At 41.6% G+C, this 25,793-nt stretch overlaps 3 protein-coding genes across 10 annotated transcripts in view; 1 reads left to right on the top strand and 2 right to left on the bottom strand.

Annotated features, from left to right (window-relative positions):
* The window catches only part of edaradd (EDAR-associated death domain), a 57,708-nt gene extending 48,692 nt beyond the window's left edge, over positions 1–9,016 (bottom strand). The window contains exons 1-5 of one of the 8 annotated variants that reach the window (XM_079687879.1): positions 7,952–8,263; positions 7,040–7,102; positions 6,882–6,938; positions 6,729–6,785; positions 2,924–5,261 (exon numbers count right to left, since the gene is read on the bottom strand). In XM_079687879.1, the coding sequence (XP_079544005.1) occupies positions 4,501–5,261; positions 6,729–6,785; positions 6,882–6,938; positions 7,040–7,102; positions 7,952–8,216 (1,203 nt within the window). In that variant the 5' untranslated portion in view covers positions 8,217–8,263 and the 3' untranslated portion in view covers positions 2,924–4,500. Of the gene's footprint in view, positions 1–2,923; positions 5,262–6,728; positions 6,786–6,881; positions 6,939–7,039; positions 7,928–7,951; positions 8,264–8,631; positions 8,855–8,879 lie in introns of those variants that run through there. The other 7 variants (XM_079687884.1, XM_079687881.1, XM_079687882.1 and 4 more) reach the window with 7 other exon arrangements.
* Positions 9,017–13,996: 4,980 nt separating this feature from the next.
* Positions 13,997–25,793, top strand: part of pdzd8 (PDZ domain containing 8) — a 68,094-nt gene continuing 56,297 nt past the window's right edge. The window contains exon 1 of the mRNA XM_079690610.1: positions 13,997–15,024. Within this exon, the coding sequence (XP_079546736.1) occupies positions 14,153–15,024 (872 nt within the window). The 5' untranslated portion in view covers positions 13,997–14,152. The remainder of the gene's footprint in view (positions 15,025–25,793) is intronic.
* On the bottom strand, positions 17,354–19,727 carry LOC307045101 (uncharacterized protein). Its single transcript, XM_079690611.1, has 2 exons — positions 19,052–19,727; positions 17,354–18,592 (listed from the first exon to the last, which is right to left on the bottom strand). The coding sequence occupies exons 1-2, from the start codon at positions 19,707–19,709 to the stop codon at positions 17,364–17,366; spliced, it is 1,887 nt and encodes a 628-aa protein (XP_079546737.1). The 5' UTR covers positions 19,710–19,727; the 3' UTR covers positions 17,354–17,363.

The following is a 25,793-nucleotide window of genomic DNA, read 5'->3' as shown; positions in this document are numbered from 1 at the left end:
ATGCATATTTTTAAATCTCTCCAGTTTTAAACGATATTTTTAGTTTACTGTCCTATAGTATACATTGGAATGATTTCAAACCTGTTTTTATTTATCCAAATAATTATAAAGGTGTGCCTTGGAAATATTTGTTTACATAAATTGTGATCAAAACGTTTGAGACCCACTGAGACAACTTAGACTAAAGTGAACTATCTAAACCAGGGGTGTCAAAGTCAAGGCCCGCGGGCCAGATCCGGCCCGCGAATGAATTATCTTGGCCCCCGGGATGATATTTGATTAGTATTAGAACCGGCCCGCAGGCCACAGCCGCCTGCTTGTGTTTTGCACGCACCAAGACTACATTTCCCACAATGCAACGGTAGCCCGCGAACTCACTGCAGCGCCGCAAGTGGGCCTCGGCTTCGTTAGTCATCAGCATTCAGGGCAGATGTCAACTTTCAGCAACCCCGCTCCCCAATAATGGCTAAACGGAAGGTGGACGGTGAGAACAGGGGGTTTAAAGCCAGGTGGGAGGCAGAGTACATGTTCACGGAGGTAAAAGGCAAAGCTGTGTGTCTTCTGTGTGGAGAAAGTGTGGCCGTAATGAAAGAATATAATCTAAGAAGGCACCATGAAACGTCTAAGAAACACAAAGACAAAGACAAGAATATGGACATGGAACAAAGGCTACAGAAGGTGGAAGAATTAAAACGAGGTCTTAAGTCCCGGCAGGCTCTGTTCACAAAAGCCAAATCACAAAGCGAGGCTGCTGTCAAGGCTAGTTTTATTGTGGCAGAAGAAGTTGCAAAATCAGCCCGGCCCTTTACAGAGGGAGAGTTTATCAAAAACTGTATGCTTAAAGTTTGTGACACGGTGTGCCCAGACAAAAGGCAGCTATTTTCAAACGTGAGCCTGAGCAGAAACACCGTTGCTGAACGTGTAGACCAGCTTTCCACCAATCTAAAAGAACAGCTTGTGGAAAAGGGAAAAGATTTCATCGCATATTCACTTGCTGCGGATGAGAGCACCGACACAAGTGACATTGCCCAGCTGTCAATTTTCATTCGTGGAGTTGACTCCAGCCTGGGCATAACAGAAGAGTTTTTGGCATTACGTCCTATGCATGGCACAACTACAGGACAAGATCTGTATGAAGAGGTATCCAGATGTGTAAATGAGATGGGGCTGCCTTGGGGAAAACTCGTGGGATTGACAACAGACGGAGCACCCGCGATGTGTGGACATAGGAGTGGATTGGTGGCAAGAATACGTGAGAGGATGCGGGACGAAAACGTCACAGGTGAGCTGACAGCTTATCACTGCGTAATACACCAGGAGTCGTTATGTGGCAAAGCCTTGAAAATGGATCATGTAATGAGCATCATAACGCGTGCAGTTAACTTCATTAGGGCCAAAGGTTTAAATCACCGCCAGTTCAAGGCATTTCTGGGCGAGTTAGATACAGAGTATGGTGACTTGCCCTATCACACGGCTGTGCGATGGCTAAGCCAAGGAAAAGTGCTGCAAAGATGTTTCGAGCTGCATGAGGAGATCTGTCTGTTCATGGAAAGCAAAGGGAAAGACACAACAGAGCTCCGAGATGAAACATTTATGTGTGAAATGGCGTTTCTGTGCGACATCACAAGCCATCTGAATGCGATGAACCTGCAGCTGCAGGGACGGGGGCGTGTCATCTCTGATATGTACAGTACAGTGAAGGCGTTTAAAACCAAGCTGATCCTGTGGGAGACACAGATGCGGAAAGAAAACTTGAGCCACTTTCCCAGCTGCCAGACAATGAAAGAGAAGCTCTCTACCGCTGTGTTCCCGAGTGCACAGTTTGCTGATAAACTCAACATACTTGCCGCCGACTTCCGACGCCGATTTGCTGACTTTGAAGCTCAAAAAAGCAGGTTTGAACTGCTCGCCAATCCTTTTGGAGTTGACGTGGAAAGCGCACCAACAAACCTGCAAATGGAGTTGATTGAGCTCCAGTGCAATGACACACTGAGGGAAAAATATGAGAGAGTGGGTGCTGCTGAGTTTGCACGTTTCATCCCCGACACATTGCCTCAGCTGCGCATCCAAGCTGCTCAGACGCTCTCTATGTTTGGCAGCACATACCTGTGTGAACAAATGTTCTCTTTGATGAAGCTAAACAAAACATCACACAGGAGCCGTCTTACTGATACACACCTTGAGTCAATCCTGAGGATTTCCTCAGCTCAGAGCCTGACCCCGAACATTGATGAACTTGTACAAAAGATGGGACACCACCAAGTATCAGGCTCAGCCTCAGACAAGTGAGCATCACAGAGCATTAACTTATTTTTAGTTTTTAATTCAGTTAAATTTTTATTTATTTTTATTTTTTGTTTCTACAAGACATGATTTTTCTTTGAAAGAAGTATTGTTTTGTCTGTGTGCCATAGATTTTTGTATTTTATTTATTTATATTTATTTTTCAGTTAATGGATTGCAGATAAGAGCCATGAGAAAGAATACAACTGATTTTATTTTTATTTTTTTATTTTCTCATTTTACTATTTGAAAGCATGGGAGCAGCACAATATTGCATTTTCAGTTTATAATGCATGCAATTTCATTTATGCATTTATCTCGATATTAAGGAGCATATTTTATTTTTGAAGGACATTAACTTTTTTGCTGTTTGCCTGTTGAAAATGTTTTCCCTTTAAATAAATGACAGAGCCATAAGAAAATATTGCTTCATTCATTTAATCATTAAATAATATACGATGCACTGTGTTAGGTCTTGGTTCAATAGGTTATGTGCAATCATTTTAATATGTTTTAATACAAATTGAACCAGTCCGGCCCTCGGCTTGTAGCAAATTTGTTACAAGCCTGATCTAAACCCTCAGTCCTTTACCTCACTGAGCCTCTCAGTCTGACAGGAGAGCTCTCCCTCCACATTATTGTAGAAACAGCTTCTTACATCCATTAGCGCAGCAGAAGCACACAACAATCCCCGCTGGTACACACACACACACACACACACACACACACACACACACACACACACACACACACACACACACACACACACACACACACACACACACACACACACACACACACACACACACACACACACACACACACACACACACACACACACACACACACAGTGAGCTGCGGGTGCCTGATAAGCCAACATCCCCCACTTTCATCACTTTCAGCGCCCATCGTAATGGGCAAATGGAAAATGTAACCGGGGTGAAAATGGTGTTATCTTTACTTAATTAGGAATGCTATTACATCAAGGCTGAAAATTTGTTTTTTTTGGTATTATATTTTTATTATATTGTATTTACTCTTGTGGAAGTGCAGATCCCCTGTCCTCCACCAGGGGGTGCTGCAGCACCCTCAGCACCCCTACTTCCCACGGCCCTGGCTTGACGTTTCATAGAAGGTGCTCAAACTTTAAGGGTTTCCCATTAATGCACCAGCGCTACAGTTGAATTTTCTACTGCAACTCATCCTTGTCAACCCTCCCGATTTTCGCGGGAGACTCCCGATTTCATTGCCCTCTCCTGGTTTCCTCCCGGGGTCATATTTCTCCCGCATTTCTCCCGATTTCTGACAAAATCAGATTTACTCAGGACTGTTTCTACTCGGACTTTAATACAGCTACACCATTGTTTGGTTTCCATGGTAACACGTCTCTTTAGTAGCGCGCAACTGAAAGTCTGAGAGGGTGAGGCAGATAGTCACAGAAAACAGAACAAAAATAGACAACTACTCTACTCTCTGCTCATTCCTTTCCTGCCCACACATATGCTCCATCAAGGATGGTGCTACAGGCCGCAAGGCATTGCACTTATAACTACAATATAAGCAGTGGTCAAGTTGTAAAAAAAAGCCAGGGGGGATGGTGGATCTGCATGCCCCCCCCCCGGAGATTAAAAACAAAAACTAACCTGCAATTCAGGGTAGTTGAGTAGACTGGATATATGTTTGGTGCTGACTGCCTTAAGGGCCCTTAATTTGATCTGATGACAGCGCATTTGGTGGGAGACCAACGTTGTACCCTTTTGATTAGTGTTTAAGCACAAAGATAATTATTATATTCTATTACTGTAAAACAACTTGCATGCTATGGATATATTACGTGTCAGATACTCCTGTCATTGATCTTGACCAAGGCACCTCAGAATTAGAGTTGGTCCCATGGCTACCACTGCTCCTACATAGTTAGGGTAAATGCAGAGGACACATTTTCCCACTGGGTGCAAGTGCAACTTCAACTTCACACTCACAATACCTATAAATCTACTGGGAATTCATCCATTAAATGTTGAAACAAAACCTCACAAAACATTGAACATGAATCCTCTCTAGTCAAGTCCATTTTAATTCAAGTGCAAGAACATGGATTAAACAAATATACTATTTACAAAATCTGAAAATAATACATATAATATGATATACAAATACAAATAAACAGTTTTATTCAATGGCTACCAACCCAATTCTCCCCTATACTGTAGTATCTCATAGGATCTTCCAAAGAGTTTCATAATCATGTTTTTTAATGACAACTTTCCGGGCTCTTGCTCTCAGATAATTAGCCAAGCTACGACTTTGAAGCCAAGACTTGACATAAACTTCTGGTTTGAGCATTTGTAGTGGAGGGCCAACACACTTGATGAAAAGCAAGGCTGACATACTTTTTACCTCTAGCGTGCTTCTAGTTGTGGTTAAAATGTTCATCTGACTGAACCCACGCTCACACTCAGCTGTGGAGATGACCAGTGTGTTCACTGCTTGAAGGAGGGGTTTTAGCTCTTCTGGTGCTTGTGGTGTCATTTCATCAACAGTTTTGAGTTTCACCGTATCAACATATTCCCTCATTCCTCTCTGAATTTGTCTGCCATCATCAAGCTTGAAAAAGTAGCAGAGTTCCTGTATTTCCTTTTCGGCATAACGAACACCACACACATCTGGCCAGTTTGATGGCTGCAGCACTTTGACATTGTCAAGAAAGCTCTGGTACTCTTCTTTGCTTCTCTGTTTTCCAGGCAGTGATCCCATTCTTGTCTCAATTTTAGCAGCCAAAGCATGAACAAATTTTTGGTGGTTTATTTCTCTGCTGTGTCTTAAATTATTTGTTAGTGGCACCCCTTTGAATAGCTTCAAACCGATTGCAGTCTGAGCCACTTCTGCCGCTGGTCCAGGCTGCTCTGCCATGGACTTCAACACACGGACCTGCCGACTGAGTATTGCTACAGCCTTGGGGAGCGTCATGTTTCTGTCTTGAAGAGAGAGAGAGAATTCAGACAACTCTTCTAAAGCATCATATATGATTCCAAGATTGTGCACAAAGGTGACATTAGAAAGGCGATCTATTAAACCACTGAACATGCATTTCTCTGTTGAACTTCTTTTAGGATCAACTGAGGCATTGGAAAAGTGCTTGTGGATTGCAGGGTACTGCTGCCATACAGCTTTAATGGTCCTGTAACTGGATGCCACCCATCTAGTGCTGAGAATTCTCCCTATGTTCAGACACTGTAAAGCAAGTTCCTCACAACATTCAGTGAGCTCATGGCGGTTTTTGGCCGATGCATGATAGAGACTGTACACTTTGTCAAAGAAAAACTGGAAGTCATTCATCCCTACAGTTTCTTCAACAGCATCTCCAACACTCAGCTCAAGACGGTGGTTCATGCAGTGCCACACCATTACGTTTGGAAACTTTTCTACGATTTTGGTTGCAACACCTGCTTTACTTCCAAGCATTACAGAAGCTCCATCTGATGCAAAGCAAACAAAGCGTTCACTCAGAATAGCTTCAGAGAAGCCATGATGTGACAGATCTTTCATTAGAGCTTGATAGATTTCACCTGCATTGGTAGCAGAAAGCTCAACTAGATCCAAGAAGAATGTTAGGGGCTCTTCTCTCATCCCTAAGCTCGCTCTAATATAAATGATCAATACTGATTTTTTACTGTCAGTTGTAGCTTCATCTATCATAACAGAAAGTTTTGTTCCACTTTGAAGGACCTTTCCAACTACTCTCTTTCGCATTTCATTTGCTATGTGTTGGCTTATTGTTGCACAGGAATAGTCTGAATGTAAAGTTCTTCCCATGTCTAGTCCATTCAAGACTTGCAGATCAATATCGGACGGTAGATCTGTGAAAGGCCTTCCAGATTTCACAATCTTGTAAATTGTACGAAATACCCTATCAGTAGTTAAGAAGTGATCCCTTTGCATTTCAGAAGTCAATGTTTCCAATGTCTTTTCTTTTGCTTTTTCCATGGTTTTCTCAGCTGCTTGGTGATAGTCTGACATTTTATGCTTGTGTATTTTCTTACGAAGAGACTGCAGCTGTGCTGCTCGGTTTGTACCATAGGCTGTAACCTTAACGTTGGACCACTCCTCAGCAATATGCAACTGGCTGCTCTCACCTGTATTTGGCCCAACCACTTTCATTTTCTGGCAGGTTAGTCAGCCAAGTTTTTTGCTTTGACATATTAGCCATGGATAATACTTTTTTTTCTCCCTGAACTTGGTAGATGTCCAGCATTCAGGGATATCTTGCTCATTATCTCCCTGGTTATTTTGGTCAGAATCATCGACACTATCTCGCCCTGCTTCTGCCTCCTCCTCTCTTCTTTTTTCTACCACAAAAACATAAAATCTATGTTAAAACCCCACTTGGTAAGATACATTTCCCCTCTTCGAAAAAGAAAAGTGTCTATTTAGAATTATCAAACCTGTTCCTTCTCCAGCTCTAGGCTCCTCTGCTTCTGCCTCCTCCTCTCTTCTTTTTTCTACCACAAAAACATAAAATCTATGTTAAAACCCCACTTGGTAAGATACATTTCCCCTCTTCGAAAAAGAAAAGTGTCTATTTAGAATTATCAAACCTGTTCCTTCTGCAGCTCTAGGCTCCTCTGCTTCTGCCTCCTCCTCTCTTCTTTTTTCTACCACAAAAACATAAAATCTGTTAAAACCCCCCCTTGGTAGGATTAGCTACATTTCCCCCTCTTCGAAAAAGAAAAGTGTCTATTTAGAAATATCAAACCTGTTCCTTCTCCAGCTCTAGTCTCCTCTGCTCTCCTTCCTGCTTCCTCGCCATGATTATCCTCTATATGAAGAAAACAACGGCATTATGGTTTTGTTAGAATGAGCAGACAGTGAAGTAGGCCTACTGTCAAGTTGTGTTTTTTTTTCATATACAATAAGAGCGATGACATTCAACCACCAGAAGCCGCTATCACACGATTCGGAGGCATGCATCACATTTAAAGCTTTTTAAGTAATACATTTTGGTCGCTCACAGTGACTAAAGGTGCAATTTTCACACTTAATTTATATTATATGATCTCACTCAAATGAATGGAAAGCTTATCAAACAAAGTGCTTAAATCACTAGTGGATACATGATCATCGAATTGATACACAAAATCAGCCTAAAGATCCTCCAGGAACCTTAATTCAAATGGGTTCTTTCGGAACCAGTTTTCATACTGAAGAATCCCAAACTTGGACTATCTACCATCCTTAACTGAACTTCACCGGCTGTTTCAGGAACCGTCAACGACACCTGTTCTTCTCTGTGTTCTTCTGCCCCTGTCGTCTCTGCTTGTACACTAGCTTGCTCTGCCTCATCCTAAATTACATTTAACTTTTTTCCCCGACTGAACATCTCAAGGCTAGTTAAGTGTGTTGCTTATGCGGCCGCCTAAGCAGTAAAGAGCTGTGGGAAACCCTGCGAGATATTCCATGTGAAAAAGAAATCAAATCTGAAATTAACTTTGTGAATATAAGAAAGGTCTAACCTGACGTTGGTTACTATAGCAGCTAGTACTAGCTGCCTGGCGTTAGGCTAGTTAACAAGAAAAAAAACGTAAGCTCCCAAACTATAACTCTGTTGTTATCGCCTCTGTCCAGAGATTACACATTTGGTGACATATCAAAAGTATTCTTGACTTACCTTCAGTGGTACTTTTTGTCCTCTTAAAGCCGAAGTAGTCCCTCAGGTCAAGCCGTCCTTGTCGCTTACTGGCCATGATGCTTGCACAGGCTGCGCTGCTATCGTTGACGCTGACTGACTTGACATCAATTTCGTGATCGTGATATGTGCACGAGCCCCTCGTCAACAGTATTTTAGCGGCTAAAATAATGTGGACGAGGGGCACGTGACGTGCACATATAAAATGTAGAATGTTGAAAATTAAACATTGGCAATATTTCCACATTAATTGATCAAATAACAGGGGATGGGAAGGGGGACAAGGGGGATGGTTTTGACCATTTTAATACCTAAGGGGGATGCCATCCCCCCCCATCCCCCCTCAACTCGACTACTGAATATAAGCATGTTAATGTTAATCTAACAGCTCCGGCGATCCACTAGCAGCCCCCCCCCTCCCGAAGATCTTTTTTTAAATATTGAAGTTAAAAGCATCAATCTGGTGCACTTTGAGAGCAAAATGAAGAGATCTATGGATACATCTCTCAACAATACATATGAAACAGAACTGTAAACAGATTTACTATTTCTTTATAGATATTTTACAAATCATTTCCCTTTTAAAACAAAACGTTTGAGACCCACTGAGATAACTAGACTAAAGTTAACTATCTAAACACTGAGAGAGTCCTTTACTTCACCTGAGGTTATCTGAGACTCTCAGTCTGACAGGAGAAAGTTCTCCCTCCACTTTGTTGTTGAAAAAGCTCCTTATATCCGTTAGCTTGGCTAGCTAGCACCAGATGCTAACCACAACGATCTCCGGTAGAGACCATGGTAGAGACCCACCGGTGCTCGCGCACGCACACAAAATGGCTCGTGCCACACAACACACAGAGCAGAGCTTGAATGAAACACAGAGAGCCAGAAGTAAGCTACTTGTACTCACGAGGCCTATTATGTGCAGAATCCCTCTCGCTTTCCGGTGGTTTTGATTGAGTGTCCACACGTGGACGTTTAAGGACTAAAAAACGATCCATTTGTCACTTTGCTGTTAGCAAATAATTTGGCGCTCCAGCTAACAGGAAGTCACTCAAGTGTCACAAAGTAATTTAGCCTATGGGTAGGTCAAAAAATCTAATGGGTGCTGGCCATTGGCCTAATCACCTGTGTTGGCTTTATGTTTTTGGTCAAACATTTGTTTGTTTCACATTTGCATTGATGTAATCAATCATTTTTCAAATTTAATTAAAAAAAAAAAAATTTTTTAAATCCAAAAATAAACATATTTCTTGGGGGTGCTTTGGCAATCATGGGGGGTGCTTCAGCACCCCCTAGCTCCCCCCTGGTCTCACTAAACAATCTATTAGAAAGCTTCTGCTGATTCAGAATGCCGCTGCTCGAGTCCTCACTAACACTAAGAAAGTGGATCACATCACTCCTGTTCTGAAGTCTTTACACTGGCTTCCTGTGTGTCAAAGAATATATTTCAAAAATACTGCTGCTGATTTATAAAGCTTTGAATGGTTTAGGCCCAAAATACATTTCTGACCTACTGCTAAATTATCTCTCAGGTCTTCAGGGACGGGTCAGCTTTCTGTCCCCAGACCCAGAGTCAGAACTAAACATGGAGAAGCAGCGTTCAGTTATTATGCTCCAACTATCTGGAACAAACTCCCAGAAACCTGCAGGTCCGCTGCAACTCTGACTACTTTTAAATCCAGGCTGAAGACTTTCCTTTTTGCTGCTGCTTTTAATGGAGCCATTCATATCTTAAACTGCACTGTAACTTTTAAATCCGTGTATCTACCGTCCAATTGTTTTTATTTATTAAACACGTAAACGGAAGAGCGTCTGAGAGGGGTTTTTGCTTTTTGCTTTTTGCCTTACTAAATGTTCAAATGGTCCTCGGAGCGAGGGGCGGGGCCAAACTCACGGAAGTGATTTCAAAACAAAAGCACTCGTTTGCTAAAATCACACTTTGAATCATTACAGTATCCTGCTGAAGGAACGGTGATTATTATAAACAAGGGGAATTTAGCGATCACAACGAAAACGGCCAAGACACACATTGAGCCCAGAAAATGTATGTTATTAAGGGCTGTAAATATAATAAGCCTATGTCTAAAATGGACAACATTGTTAGGAGATTTAAACTATACAACGATTCTGCACTGCGGTCAACCCAGCCGCCTCTCGAGTTTGTTTTTTCAAATGAGCTGCTCTTCATTATTCCTGCTATATTTGACGAGTGATACAAATATTTGTTACCAAAAGTTCTTAAGGAAACCGACACTGTTGGACTCGGTTCTAGTTTGACTTCTACCAGAAATAAAATGAAGTACTTTTACTACTTTGTGAGTAATCCTCTGTCAGAGTCCCCTCCATAGTATAATGCATGTTTTTCTGCTATCTTTGATAAATGATAAAAAGACAATTTTACCATTAGTTCTTAATGAAATTGATACTGTTTGACTTTGTATTAGCCTACTACTTACAATACATTGAAGTACTTTTACTGGGTATTGAGAAATACTCTGTCAAAGTCCCCTGCTGAGAACAAAATCAAGCCACCTCTGCTCAGTTTGATGAGGGAATTATTTTTTGTTGCCATAAGTTCTTCGTGAGATTGATCATGTTGGACTCAGTACTATTGAAACTACCCCCACAAGTACTATGAAGTACTTAGCTAATGTGTACTTTTCCAGTGCTCCTCTGTCAATGTCCACTCCTGAGAACAAGAATGCATGTTTCTCTGCTATTTTGAATAAGCGTTAAAAAAAACCTTTCTTCATGAGACTGATATTGTTGGACAGAGTATTTTAAAAGGATGGTAGACTGCAGACTGACACACTCTGTCACTGTTGGCCTCTTATTATGCTGCTGTCTTTTAATATATGATTATTTCTCAGCCGCTAGTTCGTCACAGATTCTTCAGTCTCATTAGCCTCATCCTTCCATCAGTCCCCTGCAGTCAACGCATCAGCATCCAGCACACTTCCAGTGTCTGACTCCATATGATATTGTCCTGATGCTGTAAAGGTGATGCCCCATGATCACAACATGACCCCTCTAGAGTCTGAGTGCCAAGGACCTCATATTATGTCATCAATGTTACATCACCCATTATAACAATTTGCTTTCCTTTTTCTCTTCTCTTAAGAACAGCCCTGGCTTTAAGTATAACCCAATGTAAAGTCCTTTTCCTGCACCATTTTAAGGCTTCAAAACAGGCATTTTTACTGAATGTGTTTGGAGAAATGACACAATCAATGGCCCTGAAATTTACTATATAAACTCAGAATCTTGTGGTGCTTGAAAAATTACACACTGGCCAGGTTATATATGCCTTTTTTGGAACCCTTTTTTGCAATATTTATTAAAATGTCAGTAGTTATTTAAACAAATACTATCTGAGGATAATACAAGCAACCATAAAAATCCCTTTACTAGAGTCATTGAAGGCCATGAAGAATTTATCCTTTCACAAATCTTTTCAACTGCTGTAAGTTAGGGCACTCTGTGCAGAACATTTAAAATATTCTTCTGTTTGCACACAACATTATTAATTTATACATTTTTATCAATTTTTTAAAATTATGAATCCATTTATTTTATTGTATTTCCTTGAGGCTGGGGAAGATATCCAGCAGGTAATTCAACAAGCAAATGTTCTAATGCAAGTAAGTATAAGTATAACATGGAAAAGTAAATAAAATACTTTTCATAGGAGGATGTGAATTTATTTTTCTTTCACCTTGTAATTACAGAATCAAACAATCTATAATTTAGCTCTGGACTTCACTCACAAAAAAACATTTTTTTGAATTGGACACATTTTTCAAAGCTCTACTGACTGACATGCAATGATTGGGACTGATGGAAAAATCTGCGAGGAATGAACTAGGAGTAGAGAAATAATCATATTTTAAAAGACAGCAGCTTCATAGGCCAACAAGAGTGACCGAGTGTGTCAGTGTGCTGAAGGATAGACCAGCTATCCAGGCCAGACTCTACTTTCCAAGGGGTAAAAATGCTGCTGCCGGAGTATTGACTGGAAGTATTGCTGATATCAAGTCTACCATATCCTCTTAAAATACTCTGTCCAACAATATCAGTCTCATGAAGAAAGGTTTTTTTAACGCTTATTCAAAATAGCAGAGAAACATGCATTCTTGTTCTCAGGAGGGGACATTGACAGAGGAGTACTGGAAAAGTATGCAGTAAGTACTTCATAGTACTTGTGGGGGTAGTTTCAATAGTAATGAGTCCAACAGTGACAATCTCACGAAGAACTAATGGCAACAAAAAATTATTCCCTCATCAAACTTAGCAGTGGCTTGATTTTGTTCTCAGCAGGGGACTTTGACAGAGTATTTCTCAAAAAATACACAGTAAAAGTACTTCAATGTATTGTAAGTAGTAGGCTAACTAATACAAAGTCAAACAGTATCAATTTCATTAAGAACTAATGGTAAAATTATATTTTCATCATTCATCAAATTTTCATCATTCATCAAATATAGCAGAAAAACATGCATTATGTACTAAGGAGGGGACTTTGACTCACAAGTACACAGCAAAAGTAGGCTACTTCATTTTATTTCTGGTAGAAGTCAAACTAAAACCGAGTCCAATAGTGTCAGTTTTCTTAAGAACTTGTGGTAAAACATATTTGTATCACTTGTTCAATGTATTGTAAGTAGTAGGCTAATACAAAGTCAAACAGTATCAATTTCATTAAGAACTAATGTAAAATTGTCTTTTTATCATTCATCAAAGATAGCAGAAAAACATGCATTATACTATGGAGGGGACTCTGACAGAAGATTACTCACAAAGTAGTAAAAGTACTTCATTTTATTTCTGGTAGAAGTCAAACTAGAACCGAGTCCAACAGTGTCAGTTTCCTTAAGAACTTGTGGTAACAAATATTTGTATCACTCGTCGAATATAGCAGGAATAATGAAGAGCAGCTGATTTGAAAAAACAAACGCGAGGGACGGCTGAGTTGACCGCAGTGCAGAATCGCTGTATAGTTTAAATCTCCTAACAATGTTGTCCATTTTAGACATAGGCTTATTATATTTAAAGCCCTTAATAACATCCATTTTCTGGGCTCAATGTGTGTCTTGGCCGTTTTCGTTGTGATCGCTAAATTCATCTTGTTAAATATTATCACCGCTTTTGTTTTGAAATCACTTCCGTGAGTTTCGCCCCGCCCCTCGCTCCAATGACCATTAGACCATTTAGTAAGGTAAAAAGCAAAAAGGCCTCTCAAACGCTCTTCCGTTTACGTGTTTGATAAAGAAAAACAATTGGACTGTAGATACACGGACTCTTTTATTCATGTATTTTTTCTTTTAATGTTTCTTTTATTATCTTTGCTTTTTAATGACTGTTTTTAAATGCCATTTTCTTAAAGGTGGGGTGGGTGGGTAATTTTGGAGAAACCAGCTCGAGTGCGCTAGAAGCCCCTCCTCCAACACACACGAACGCACACATGACCAATGAGGGCACGAGATAAGTTTGTGCACAGATGGAAGGCTGACAGGCAGGTAGGCCATCCAGTTATTTTAGCCGGGCTGGCTAAAATGATTGGTCCTGCTTTTTACAGTAGGCCTACGATGGCTTCCACAGATGAATTTTTTAAATGGATTTTTAGTCAAAGCTCTTACGATATTAATTGCTATCGGGATGTTAAGAGCATTCCATGGAATATAACAAAAAGTGTATCTCGAGCCGGTTTCTCAAACTTACCTACCCCACCTTTAATGTATTTTATTTTTGTAAAGCTAAATATAAATAAACTTGCCTTGCCTTTAAACCAAGTTGAATTCATATGTTTGAATTATCTAAGAGAAGTGTTTGCAGCAGTATTAGTCGGCTATGTTCGCACACTTCTCGCCAAGGCAGGTTGGAGATATACTTATCGTTATGACAGACTAGACATATCGTGCTTGATATTGTCAGAATACGTTTTGCCTTGTCGACAAATGGTTAATCCGACAGACCCTGAACGCATCATAAGAAACCCATTCTGCATGCGTCATTACGCACAGCGACGTATTCCTTTTGTCCAATCAGGTGAGGAGCCTGGAGCTCAGGAAAGAAGCAGATGATATGGCAGCTTTGAGAGCGACCAGGTGGAACTTGCTTTGTTAACACGGCTAAACCTTTGATTATGAAAACACATTGTCTTAAATACGGCAGCTGCTCGATATGATTTACTTAATATTGATTTCCGCGTTCTCCGGGGCAGTCCTTACGTTGATATTACAGTTCTTGCTGATATACCGGAGAAGCCCTGAGCCCATAGGCAGGACAGTGCAGTATGTCAAAGTACTGCCTGATAACGCATTGAAGGATTACTTTAATACCCAACATGCCGAGCCAGGCCAGCAGCAGCCGGACAGCACAGCATCCAGACAACAAGAGGCCGTGTCCGCGCGGCAGCAGGAAGCGGCTGTCAGCGGCGGCAGCCCTAAACAACAGCCGACACCGCCTTCCCACGAGCCCGGGGATGCGGCCAAGGCTGAGACCTGCCATTTCCTAAATGCTATATTCCTGTTCCTATTCAGAGAGTTCAAAGAAACTCCTGTGGTTAGACACTGGCTCACCAAAAAGATTAAGGTGGAGTTTGAGGAGCTACTGCAGACCAAGACCGCAGGACGGCTGCTGGAGGGACTCAGTCTCAGGGACATATCCCTGGGTAATTCTCTGCCGGTCTTCAAGTCGGCCAAACTTATGAAGCCGATTCACCTGAACGAGGACGGCATGCCCGAGGAGCTCAACTTTGAGGTGGACATTGAATACAATGGCGGCTTCCACCTCGCCATCGACGTGGAGCTGGTGTTCGGGAAGTCTGCCTACCTGTTCGTGAAGATGAGGCGCGTGGTGGGGAGGCTGAGGCTGCAGTTCACGCGCACCCCCTTCTCCCATTGGTCCTTCTCCTTCCTCGAGGACCCGCTCGTGGACTTTGAGGTGAAGTCCCAGTTTGAAGGAAGGCCTCTGCCCCAGCTCACCTCAATCATAGTGAACCAGCTGAAGCGGGTCATCAAGAAGAAACACACCCTGCCCAACTACAAGATCAGGTAGGCTCCACTACACACTGTTTACCTTCTCACAACACACTGTTTACCTTCTGAGACAACAACAGCAGAAACCCATGGCTGAAGAAACGCCTCAACACATTCCAAGACTACCTGCAGCTGAGGATACAGCAGACTAGTTGATGTTCATGTGAGAGAAAAACGACATACTGTATGATCTCAAAATGAAGCACACAACAATAATATTGCAAGATACACTCTTGCAAAATTAAAATCGAAGGAAGCAAAATATTTGTTCAATTCTAAACATGTTTAAATACCATTATGAATAAAGTATTGTGGAGCTTCAGAGGTATTCCACTCTAAAAAAATCCTATAGCAGAGACTTAACAAAACATGTTTGGTAGTACACATACAAAACATTATCACATGATTTGAATCCCATATAAAAAATAATCATCTTTGATTCGTGAAGTCGTGCAGTTGTACTGCACATATGTGTCTCACTTAATTTGACTGTACTATGTTAGGCTGTTAGCATGCAACAGAAGTCAATGAACTGTTTGTTGGAGGGACATTTAAGGGTCAATATACACTACCAAATTCCACTAACGGCTATCAGAAATGACTACCTGAACTAATTATATAAATAGGGTTTCCTATTCTCACGAAACAAGTAAAAAGTGCTAAAGGTCACAATTAGAAGTGCATCCCTCTGAAATGAACAGTTAAAGTGTGTACAAAAATATGCTTCAAGTGCCTCGAGTTTTGGATTCCACACTTTATTCCACTGGAAGTTCATCCAGAGAGTCAATATTATATTGATAGTGGATTCCAATGAGGCAAAACACTGGCTCATTTTATGAAGAGAAAGTAAAAATGAAACATTTCTGACATTTAATTTAATTTTTACTAATGCTATCAAAATTATCACGTTAACGGCGGTAATTAATTTTTTGAATTAATTGTGTTAAAATATTTAACGCATACGCAGAATGGCCCGTCCCATACATCCCACCAGTGGCAGCGCCAGGGTATGTCTGGGGTAGGCTACAGTCATACCAAGAAATGGCTTAGCCCCACCATGAAAAAAGACGTTAAAGTAAGCAAAATAAAGTCCGCAAACTCGCGCGGAGTAAATTGCACAGACAGCAGTTAGTAAGATTGATTTCAGTAGCCACTTGTCTGGAAATACCGAAGACTAGAAACGGTTTTGAAAACTTTTGTCACGTGGTGATCGTCTTCTCAATAGAAAATCTTCGATAATGTCTTCTGGCCAATCAGAATCAAGATAACGGCGTGGTGTTGTTGCAGGAAGTCCCGACGGAGAATACTTTTGCTGTAGTACATCTCTATATACAACCTTACGTGTTGATAGAAACATTACGTGTTGATAGAAATCAACACGTAATGAAATAAAACCCCACGGTTTGATGATTGATAGGTGTGTGGGCTTTCTTTCATTTTGACACACAGAACAATGTTATAATAAACATACATTAGGCTATATACTGTAGTGTTGCATGGTGTACCGATACTTGAAAGGTACCGCGATACCCTGCCGTTAAAAACGTTACGATTCCTCCGTTTCATTAGTATCGGCAGTGCTTGAATTGGGCCGGTACTCACCGGTATGCAGTACCGGCACTTCTGATTTTTACCCATGTGGTACCGGCAATTCTTACTGAGTACCGGCAAGGTGCCGGTACTCAGTAAAATGCCGGTACTCAGCCGCCGGCAATATACGTATATATTGTAAACGCAACGCAGAGCAAATGTGGGTCTGACTCTGCCTCACAGAGGGTGACTGGCTGTCTACTAGAGCCATATGAAATCCGTTTTATTATTTTCCAAATTCCATTTTATTTTTTGCCAAATTCCGTTTTTTCCGTTTTAATATTTCAGAATTCTGTATTTTGCTTTTTACGCTAATTTTACCATCAGAAATAGTGTCTAATAAGTGGGAATGAATAAATGTCCACAATTCAATAAGATATAACAGTCTTTTTTAATGTTTAAGTGCTACAGTTCAATTTTAAAGTGCTTATAAGCTTCAAGTAAAGAAAAAACACTAAACAAAATATTCCCTTGGCTTCTGGCTTCTGAGTTAACACATTTTAAGCAAACTTTTCTCTCTGTGCTTCAAGTAAAAAAGATAAATAACTGTAAACAAAACACTCAATACAATAACTGTAAACACAATAACTGTAAACTGTTACGCTTTTCATTATAAATGAAAAATGCATCAGAAAATATGCAACAACTTACTTAGTAACCTGAATTTAGTTGAAAACTTGAAACTAAAACAATAAAACTTGTTTCTGTTTCCCTGTAGTAGTATGACTAGTACTACTACTACTTATTAGCTCCTGTCTGTCCATTTAAGTCTTCCATCTATCAGAGACATCTCCATTGAAGTACATGATGGTCAGCCTCTTTGTGTTGAGCTCGGTGAGTGCCTCTCGCTTGTCTGTAAGGAGAGTCTTGTACTTGCTAAAACTCCTCTCACAGTCAACTGAGCTGACTGGGAAGTAGATGTAGGACATTGCCATTTCTGCAACTTTTGGGAATCTCACACTCATGCCCCTCCAGTAATCAGCAAGAGTGACATCAGCTGCCAAGGGCTCCCTGGAGTGCTGGTAGGCAATCCATTGCTCACTGAGCTCTTGTGATGGGTTTGCCATGGGTATCAGTCTTGTGTAGGCTTCCATCCGCTTCTCCATGGCTGGTGCCTGCCTTGGATCGAACACTCTTATCAGCTTGTAGATCTCTCTGGCTGGGTGCGTGTCCCAGTGCTTGGAGAACTTTGCGAAGGCCAAGTGGAAGGCATCATGGAGATCGTCAAGAACCTGCTTCCTCTCTCGAACACCCGTCTTTCTCAGCAGCTCATCTGTCTTGGCACCAAACCCGCATGTTTTTGCTGTTCCATTCACTAGGTAAGAGCCCAGGTCCTCCATGATGTTGTATGCAGACACTGCTGTGGTACGATGGGTTCCTTCTAGGATAGTTAGAGCTGTCATCAGTTTGGAGCAGCCTTCTGCGATGAAGGTTAGCTTCACAGTGAGGGCCTGCATCTTTTCCTCTGTTTCTAGCAGGCTGAGGATGTTTGTGACTGCTTGGGCTGATGAATTTTCTTCCAACAAAAATTCTCTGTACAGATGAACATGCTCTGCGTGGTACTGCACTGCCTCAAACCAGCTATTCCATCTGGAGCCCACTGATTCAGGAGGAGCCTTGGTGTGCACAAACTCCTTGTTGATGAGGAAGCTCACCCATCTTCTCTTTCTAGCAGGCTTCCTGCAGAAGACAGATCTCATCGCTGCCACAAGTGATGCAGCATCAGAGAAGTATCTGTAGTGCTGCCAGGTCTCACCCACCAGATTTATGATATGGCAGAGGCACGTTACATGGACACTGTTGGGCATCACTCCTTTTAGAATCTCCCTGTATGCCTTCAGACAGTAGGAGGCATTATCTGTGACCACTGCCCAGACATCATTCAGTTCCAGATTATTGCTGTGGAAGGAGCGTATGATGGCTTGGGCAACTGTTGAGTGGTTGCATCGATCCATGAAAATTACATCCACCAGATAGTACTGGTTTTCAACACCTGCAATGAAAGATAACACAAGCAAAAGATTATTATATTTAAGCCAAATAATATTGTGACAAAATAAAAATGCACAAAATAAAAATACACATTTCAAGTGTAAACAATAGATACAGCTAGCTACTGACATTATCACAATGTCAGTAGCCTAGCTATAGTATCTATTCTATTGTGATGAAATACAGTAATGCATAATTTATGCACCTTTAGTTTATTTTGTTTATAAAGGACAGTGTGCACTGACAATCATTTGCATTAAAAAAATAGACTGGTGCACCAGTACATAGCTATTTAATCACAATAGTGTCATTGATTAGCCTCGCCCTCTAGCTGTATCTATTGTGATCACCAGGCAGAGATCATCGTCATCACACTTTGCATGCTGACAATGCACACTGCAGCATGTAAAAAAAATTAGGATATTTAAACGACATGTTAATAGGCTGTTCATTAGCTCACCAATGACGATGTTTAGAACACTGCAGTCCCTGGTATCGGTCGTCTCGTCAACAACCACCAACAACTTCTTCCCACGGATTTTCTCCAAAACAGCCGTTATATGTTGGTCAAACACACGGGGCAGATGGATTTGACGAAGGGCTGTTTCGTTCTCGGGCAGCGCTCCTCCCTGCTTGCAGTGCTTAACTAGAAATGGTCGCAGCTTCTTCAGCTTTGCTAAAGGGATGTCTGACTCGGCGCAAACAGCTACAAAGTCCTGCACAAACTCTCGTCTTGAATCTGCTGACGAGGTACTTGCTGTAATTGTAGTTTGAAGTGCAGGTGTGTTTTGGGAAGCACAGTGTTTTCCCTTGTTTCTGACATGGCTTTTCGAGACTAAATGATCGTCGCACGTATTTTTGCGGGTCCAATCCACGGTATGTTGACAATATTTACAAAATAACTTATCGCCGGAGGCATAAAAATCATTCGGATACTGCTGTGCTCTGAATTGAGGGTTTAGTGTGGAATTTCGTAGCTTTTTAGATGATGATGTTGATACCGAAGCAGCTACACGCTTGGACATTGCTGTGTTGTTGTGAAGCAGTGTGGAAGTGACGTGTGCGTTGTAACACGTGTTAGCGTCCCGGTCATTTTTGCTTTGCACCAAACGTTCCATCGTTCTCCCGAAAACGGAATTTCAGTACAAATTATGGCAAATTCTGCAATATTCCACGTTTTACAGTTGATTCCATTTTTATTGGTCAATTCCGCGATTCCGTCCGCGATTCCGTGAACGCGGATTTCATATGGCTCTACTGTCTACATGATGTGGCCTGCCGACATTGCCACTTTCATACAGATCATACTAATGCCCTCGATTGGTCTCTGTGTGTCATTCAAGCTCGGGAGGGTGTGTGTTGGTGTATGTGTGGCGCGAGCGAGCGAGAAAGCGCGCGCACCGGTTACGTGTATTGTTGTTAGCATCTGGTGCTAGCTAGCTGCGCTAACGGATATAAGGAGCTTTTTCAACAACAAAGTGGAGGGAGAGTCCTTTGCTGTCAGACTGAGAGGCTGATAACTACAGCTCTGGTGAGGTAAATTACTCTCTGAGTCTTTAGATAGTTAACTTAGTTTAAGTTATCTCAGTGGGTCTCAAACGGTTCGGTCACCATTTATGTAAACACATATTTCCATTTGAGGGGGTAGTGATTAGTAAAATATGCATGAATAATACAAACAAAATGTTAACTAGGTGAAAAAAGGTAAGATAAACTTGTTGAGAGCTAAAACTAGTCTTTGCTGTTGCCTAAAAGAGGAGCAGGGGCGAGAGGAGGGAGACAGGAGAGGCTGATGCAGGAGCCCAGACACACTCACAACTATAAATGAACCAAAAACAAATAAATAAACAAGTTTCAATGTTTTTTCATATTGGATATTGTATGTTATTGGTTATGGCCATGTACTCATGATTTTATGATTATTTAAATGTATACATTTTTGTTTCATATGGGTGTAGTCTCTTTATTTCCCCCTCAAAATGCACCAGATTGATGCATTTAAGTCCAACATTTAAAAAAAAATCTTACCGGGGGAGCATGCCCCCGGACCCCCCTATAGGATTTGAGGCCCAGCCCCACTGTTCCCAAATAGATTTGCAATTTTTTAAAAATAGTAACCCATCTCCATATGTTTCTTTTTGGGTAGTAGATTTAAACTAGAGGCCTATCACTTTTTGCAGCAACGCTATTGACAAATAAATCCAGCAAAATGGCACAAAAAACTGGTAGTGGCCTCAGGGACGAGGAGTCATTTAACCAGCCAGTAGGAGTCAAGCTTTACTTTCTTTTATATCCATAAAGAAAAAGTAAATCTGTTTACAGTTATTTCATTGTGGATGTTGAGAGGTATCCATATATCTCTTCATTTTGCTCTCAAAGTGCACCAGATTGATGCATCTAACTTCAATATTTTAAAAAAAATGTTCCCGGGGGAGCATGCCCCCGGACCCTCCTAGACTAGAGGGTGTCAGGTCCACTCCCCACTTATAAAAATAGCACTTTACCACTGCACCCCCTCTAATCTCAGATGCACCCTGAGTCATTTTGTTTAAGTACAGTGAGCCTTTCTAAAATATACAGTAAAGAGACAAACCCACCAGCATTATAGGATATACTATGACTTTGTGCCAAATACTTGTTGCTGATTTAGAGTACTGGCACCTTTTTTATTCCAATTCAAGCACTGAGTATCGGTACTTTGAGAATGACGGGGAAAAGTACTCCGGTGAGAAAGTGCTGTTTTAATAAGAGCCGTGTGTGTTCAGCGCTCTGCTTCCACTCCCTGCACTGCAGCCGTGCCTGGAGTCCCTCCCCTCTCATGCACGCTCTAAGGTCCTCTCCTCTCTCATGCACGCGCTAGCTGCCAGAGCATGTGAGAAAACGAGAAGCATGGCTGCAAGTGGGAGTGCAACTGCCGCTGCGCTTCGGCTTGTTGACAAAAAAGACGCCAGAAGCGAAATTTGGAAGTATTTTGAGAGGGGTCTGTCTGCAGACCTCCACTCTCAGGACAGTTCCGGTGCAGACCTCCACTCTCAGGACACCTCCACTGTCAGTACAGGAAGTGACGATTCTGACTTGTGCTTGCTAATGGTGATGCTAATGATAACTAATTCCTAATAGTAGTATTTGTGTCGTTTGTACAGTGCTACTTATATGTTATGTAAAGCTTGCATACTTATATGTGTTTTATTTCTGTATTGTTACAGTTTTACAAAGTAAAAGAAGAACAGTAAAGTCAAGAAAGAAAACCTTGCATCTTTATTGGAGGACTTTTAAATGTTAGCTAACTGTCTAGCTACGCATAGGGATACGCGCTGTAAGGGCAGAACAGTTCAATCAATCTAAGTGATGAAAAGTGATACTGTACTGATATTAACTACAATACAAGGTGTCCCTATATATATATTTATATATATATATATATATATATATATATTATATATATATATTATATATATATACACAGTGTGGCAAAAAAGTATTTAGTCAGCCACCAATTGTGCAAGTTCTCCCACTTAAAAAGATGAGAGTCCTGTAATTTTCATCCTAGGTATACCTCAACTATGAGAAAAAAAAATCCAGAAAATCACTGTCTGATTTTTAAAGACTTTTTATTTGCAAATTATGGTGGAAAATAAGTATTTGGTCAATAAAAAAAGTTCATCTCAATACTTTGTTATATACCCTTTGTTGGCAATGACAGAGGTCAAACGTTTTCTGTAAGTCTTCACAAGGTTTTCACACACTGTTGCTGGTATTTTGGCCCATTCCTCCATGCAGATCTCCTCTAGAGCAGTGATGTTTTTGGGCTGTCGCTGGGCAACACAGACTTTCAACTCCCTCCAAAGATTTTCTATGGGGTTGAGATCTTGAGACTGGCTTGGCCACTCCAGGACCTTGAAATGCTTCTTATGAAGCCACTCCTTCGTTGCCCGGGCGGTGTGTTTGGGATCATTGTCATGCTGAAAGACGCAGCCACGTTTCATCTTCAATGCCCTTGCTGATGGAAGGAGGTTGTCACTCAAAATCTCACGATACATGGCCCCATTCATTCTTTCCTTTACACGGATCAGTCGTCCTGGTCCCTTTGCAGAAAAAGAGCCCCAAAGCATGATGTTTCCCAGTAGGTATGTTCTTTGGATGCAACTCAGCATTCTTTCAGTTTTTTCGGTTTCGGTTTCATCTGACCATATGACATTCTCCCAATCCTCTTCTGGATCATCTAAATGCTCTGGAGCAAACTTCAGACGGGCCTGGACATGTACTGGCTTAAGCAGGGGGACACGTCTGGCACTCCAGGATTTGAGTCCCTGGCGGCGTAGTGTGTTACTGATGGTAGCCTTTGTTACTTTGGTCCCAGCTCTCTGCAGGTCATTGACTAGGTCCCCCCGTGTGGTTCTGGGATTTTTGCTCACCGTTCTTGTGATCATTTTGACCCCACGGGGTGAGATCTTGGGTGGAGCCCCAGATCGAGGAAGATTATCAGTGGTCTTGTATGTCTTCCATTTTCTAATAATTGCTCCCACAGTTGATTTCTTCAAACCAAGCTGCTTACCTATTGGAGATTCAGTCTTCCCAGCCTGGTGCAGGTCTACAATTTTGTTTCTGGTGTCCTTTGACAGCTCTTTGGTCTTGGCCATAGTGGAGTTTGGAGTGTGACTGTTTGAGGTTGTGGACAGGTGTCTTTTATACTGATAACGAGTTCAAACAGATGCCATTAATACAGTTAACAAGTGGAGGACAGAGGAGGCTCTTAAAGAAGAAGTTACACGTCTGTGAGAGCCAGAAATCTTGTTTGTTTGTAGTTGACCAAATACTTATTTTACCGAGGAATTTACCAATTAATTCATTAAAAATCAGACAATGTGATTTTCTGGATTTTTTTTTTCTCATAGTTGAGGTGTACCTAGGATGAAAATGACAGGTCTCTCATCTTTTTAAGTGGGAGAACTTGCACAATTGGTGGCTTACTAAGTACTTTTTTGCCCCACTGTATGTCAGTAGATTCGTCTATTTGCAGGGAAAATCTGCCGCTCGCCTGCAGTTTCTCTGTCAAATGTTGCTCAATGTCTTCTGACATGTCGTTTTGATTGTATTATCAGACGACGGCACTTTGGATAGCTCATTTGCGGCATCTGCACCCAGCATGACACCTACAATGTTTTTGCAAGCGGGGAGGATGAGTGTCTCCGCTATTGTGTGAGGTTTCTTCTGCTTTGCAATGAGCTCCGCTAGCATGTAACTAGCCTCCATTGCCTTTTCAGACACTTTCACACAATCCAACAAAGGGTCTTGCTGCCTCTGGTTCAGATCCCGCGCTCTTTTGAAGTAGGCCAAGTTTCTCTGAACATGGAAGGGATGTTTGGTTTCCAAGTGCCTCTTCAGCTTGCTTGGAACCATGTTCGCATTAGCTAACTTCTCCCGACAGACGACGCACTCGGGCTGAGGATTGTTGACATCCCCGGTCCAAGACAGGGAACTTTCATGATACTGTCTGCTGACAGTTTTTTTTCCTCTTTTCTTTCGGTGGTGGGTTGTCGGCAGTCTCTGCACTGGTGGTTGGTGGTTTACAAGAAAGCGCTCCATTTTCCCTCTTGCGTGTTTCTCTGTTTTAATGTTGTCCTTCAGCCTTTGATGTGTCATGGTCTTATAATTCCCACCTGTGCGAGGATTTTTTTTTAAAAGAATTGTTTTTAGGTATAGAGTTTGCCTCTATATTATGAAATGAGTGCATACAAAGTACTGATATAGTAAATACAAAAATAATTATTTTTGTGTAGTTGTATATTGCAATAATAACGTATGGTTGTCACAAAATCCCACAGCACACCCGGAGTTGCCTCACGGCACACCAGTCTGCCGCGGCACACCGTTTGGGAACCACTGCTTTATATCTCTCCACTGTGACTAGGCTATACTGTGTTAAAGAGGACCTATTATGCAAAATGCACTTTTTGATGTCTTTTATGCATAAATATGTGTCCCCGGTGTGTCGGGGAACTCACGCAGCGTCAGCAAATAAAACTCTCTTTTCCTCCGTCCCCAAATCTCTAAAAACAGGGCTACAACGGAGCTGATTCAGATTTGCGTCCAATATGACGTAATATCGGAAATGTAGGCTGGCTTTACACCCACGACCCTATCAGTAACGTTGCTATCAGAAACAATGCCCGAATGTTTTGGACGTAATATGGTCGCTGTTTACATAAGCATCACTAACACTCAGAGCTAACCTGTACTGCACAGACAGAGCATGTGTGTGAAGAAGCAGGAAATAAAAAGGGACTCACCTTGTGGTATAACCGGCAAGAGAGAAAGCCTTTGAGCTCCATACTGTTTCAGAAATAACCCTTGATAATCCATGATATGGCGTTTCATCACCGCAGTATTTAGTTTAGACAGTAGGTTATCTGCCGGTAGAATCTCCCGCATGAGCTCAGCCCCCTCCTTTTTTTTAATACATTTTTTTTTTAAAGGTTTATAATAGGGATGTCCCGATCACCTTTTTTTGCTCCCGATCCGATTCCGATCATTTGATTTTGACAATCTGCCGATACCAATTTTTCTCCGATCTTTATGCAATGCATTAAGAGAAAAAAAAGGTAACGGATAACGGCTGGTCATCCAATGCGATTAATTCAGCTATCTTGGCTGTTATTTTTTTGGCCTTTTCACTGTTCTGGGGCAGTTTCTCTTTCCTTTTAAAAGTCTCTGAAAGTGTTGGTTGTTTCAGTGCCATTACCTGAGTGGCCGCTGTGTACTCGTCGTGTTGTTGTTGGTGTTTGTTTCTCAGGTGGCGTCTTAGATTGGTCGTGTTGAACGTAGCTCTTTTCTTTCCACCAAGCGGAACCTCCGCCTTGCAAACATCTGGCTGTTACACTGCAGGGTTTCCCACACATAGACTATACTTTTTTTTTAATTCGTCCGCGATCATGACGCCATCTGCGATTGATTTACTTGTGGACAATGATCCCTCGCTCTACGCCTCCTGTACCCAGTCCCGGACTGGCCATCGGGAGGACCGGGGAGTTTCCCGATGGCTAGGCCTGTTAAGTGGCCTGCCTCACACAGGGTGACTGGCTGTCTACATCAGGGGTCTCAAACTCACGGCACGGGGGCCAAATCCGGCCCGCGATTTAATTTTATGTGGCCACGATACTTTTTTGCCCCACTGTAAATAAACAAGTTTCAGTGTTTTTTCA

This window comes from Notothenia rossii (assembly GCF_949606895.1).
Source record: "Notothenia rossii genome assembly, chromosome: 6".
Lineage (NCBI taxonomy): Eukaryota > Metazoa > Chordata > Actinopteri > Perciformes > Nototheniidae > Notothenia > Notothenia rossii.
Note: the sequence above shows the minus strand (reverse complement) of the source record. Positions and strands in the feature narration are given on the sequence as shown.

Coding starts and splice junctions, on each gene's coding strand:
- LOC307045101 (XM_079690611.1), bottom strand. CDS start 19,709: ATGGAACGTTTGGTGCAAAGCAAAAATGACCGGGACGCTAACACGTGT. Junction 18,593..19,051: donor TGTTCTAAACATCGTCATTG/GTGAGCTAATGA, acceptor CTTTCATTGCAG/GTGTTGAAAACCAGTACTAT.